At 51.5% G+C, this 1866-nt stretch overlaps 1 protein-coding gene across 1 annotated transcript; it reads right to left on the minus strand.

Moving 5' to 3' along the window:
* Positions 1-672: 672 nt before the first annotated feature.
* On the minus strand, positions 673-1508 carry LOC129125006 (uncharacterized). Its single transcript, XM_077191651.1, is given in 3 exon segments — positions 673-1037; positions 1160-1255; positions 1258-1508. Coding segments are annotated over 3 exon segments (705 nt in total). The 5' UTR covers positions 1502-1508.
* Between the last annotated feature and the right edge of the window lie 358 nt (positions 1509-1866).

Below are 1866 nucleotides of genomic sequence, written 5' to 3' on the forward strand. Positions count from 1 at the left end.
AAGAGAAGCATGTTTTGGTGTGAGGGTGGTTGCAGAATGGAAAAGGTGTTGGGAGTCTGTGATGGGATATCCAGAACTGGAACTGCCCATGGTCCTGGAATTCCTGCTCTTGTTGGTCTGACTTGAGCAAAAGGGAATGAAGCACTTGCTCTCCAGTGTTCCTCCCAAAATGTATGATTTTGTGACTATTTACTGGGAAGGTTTGAGGATCCAGCTGGGGAAGAGAGTTTATTAAGTGTCTACTGGCATGTAGTAGCTTTTTCAGAGCCATGAGCAGGAGACCATTGGTGTGTCAAAGCCTTAGGTGTAGCAGGTGATGGGCTTGTGACACATTCTGGAAGGTCATGCTTCAACCCTGCTTCCTGTGCAATTCTTGTGATTACAGGTGGGAAGGTATGTCCTAAGAAAGTTGTTCCAGCCCTTTTCCCCCTATGCCAACAGCCTGTTAAGGCCTCACACCATGCTGGGTGAGGACGTGAGACAATTTGAAATCAAAAAGAAGAGGAGACTTCTCAGGCTTTGATGCAAGAAAACTTTATTGAAGTAAAAGACTGAAGAAAAAGGAGAAAATTATGTAAGGCATCTGGTGCAAGTTGCAAGTAGGGCGAACATCAGCCAAGTTGCTTTGCTTGCAGGAGCTGTTGCCAGAGCACCAAGGTGGTGAACCAGTCTTTAGCAGATGTAGCCGCCCCTTCTGCCATAGCAGCCCAGGCCTCCCAGGCCGTAGCCAAATCCACGGCCATAGCCAAGGCCGTAGCCAAAGCCACCAAAGCCACCAAATCCGCCAGAGATGGGCTGTCCCTGCACACTGAGCTCAGTGCCCACGGCAGCCGAGGAGGTGGATCCGACGGCGGTGTTCTGAGGGAAGGAGGTCATGATGGGTCCTGGCAGAGTGATCAGCACAGGGGAAGGGTCGATGATGACGCGGGAATCCTGGCATTGCAGGGCACAGGGCTCGTTGCAGCTGTTGGCCAGTGGGGTGGGTCCACAGGGACTGCAGAGGCTGTTGCAGGCCATGGGTGTGGTGTGGAGGGTGCCTGGAAGAGAGAGGGATGAGGCAGGGCAGGGATGTGGGGGTGCAGGGGGTGGTGGAGTGTGGAGGCTGTTGTGGGGCTCTGGGAAGGTGTGAGGGCTGCTGAGGCTGGTCAGGGCTTGAGACTCACCTGGTAGTCTGCAGGAGCAGGAGGAGAAGGCTTGAGGAGAAGTGTGTGAGAGAGAGAGGCTCTGGGCTGGCTTTTATGCTGGTCCTGGAGAGGTGGGACAGTCTTGTCCCTTGGCCTTGGGGCATTTTGAGGCAGCAGCTCTTGCCTGGTGAGTCCTGAGGTGGGGAGTGTTTTCCTTTATGCAATTCTGCAGTTCTGTGTCCTTTCCTTGGGGCTGTGTCCATCTGACCTTGGTGGCTGCTTAAAGGGAGAGTTGGTATTTGGGAGGATGTGATTGTTTCATGTGTGTTAGGGAGGAATAAATAAATGACCAGAACCACAGAGAACTGCAATGTCATCAGGAATGGTAATTTTGTGGCTCTGATGTGCTGTGTGGTTTTGTGGGTTCTTTCTGATGACTGGGCCCCTATTCTTTGCCACTGGGTGTCCATCAGTCATTGTGTTGCACCCAGGAATGCTGAGGGAGCTGCTGATGTCCTCAGAATGTCACTCTGCAAGAGTTTGGAAAGGTCCTCATACCTAGGAGCAGTTTCTGATGGATGAAAGGGAGCCCATCCCCTTGTTCCTTCAATGGGGTAAAGTGACAGCATCTGGAAAAGGAGATGCTGTTCAGGCTGAACTTGTTCCATTTTTCAGGTCCATTTGGAATTCTTAACTTTACATGACAATGTACTCAGCCAATTAAAGTCGATGTCTTGACCTC

This window comes from Agelaius phoeniceus, chromosome 1 (genome assembly GCF_051311805.1).
Source record: "Agelaius phoeniceus isolate bAgePho1 chromosome 1, bAgePho1.hap1, whole genome shotgun sequence".
Lineage (NCBI taxonomy): Eukaryota > Metazoa > Chordata > Aves > Passeriformes > Icteridae > Agelaius > Agelaius phoeniceus.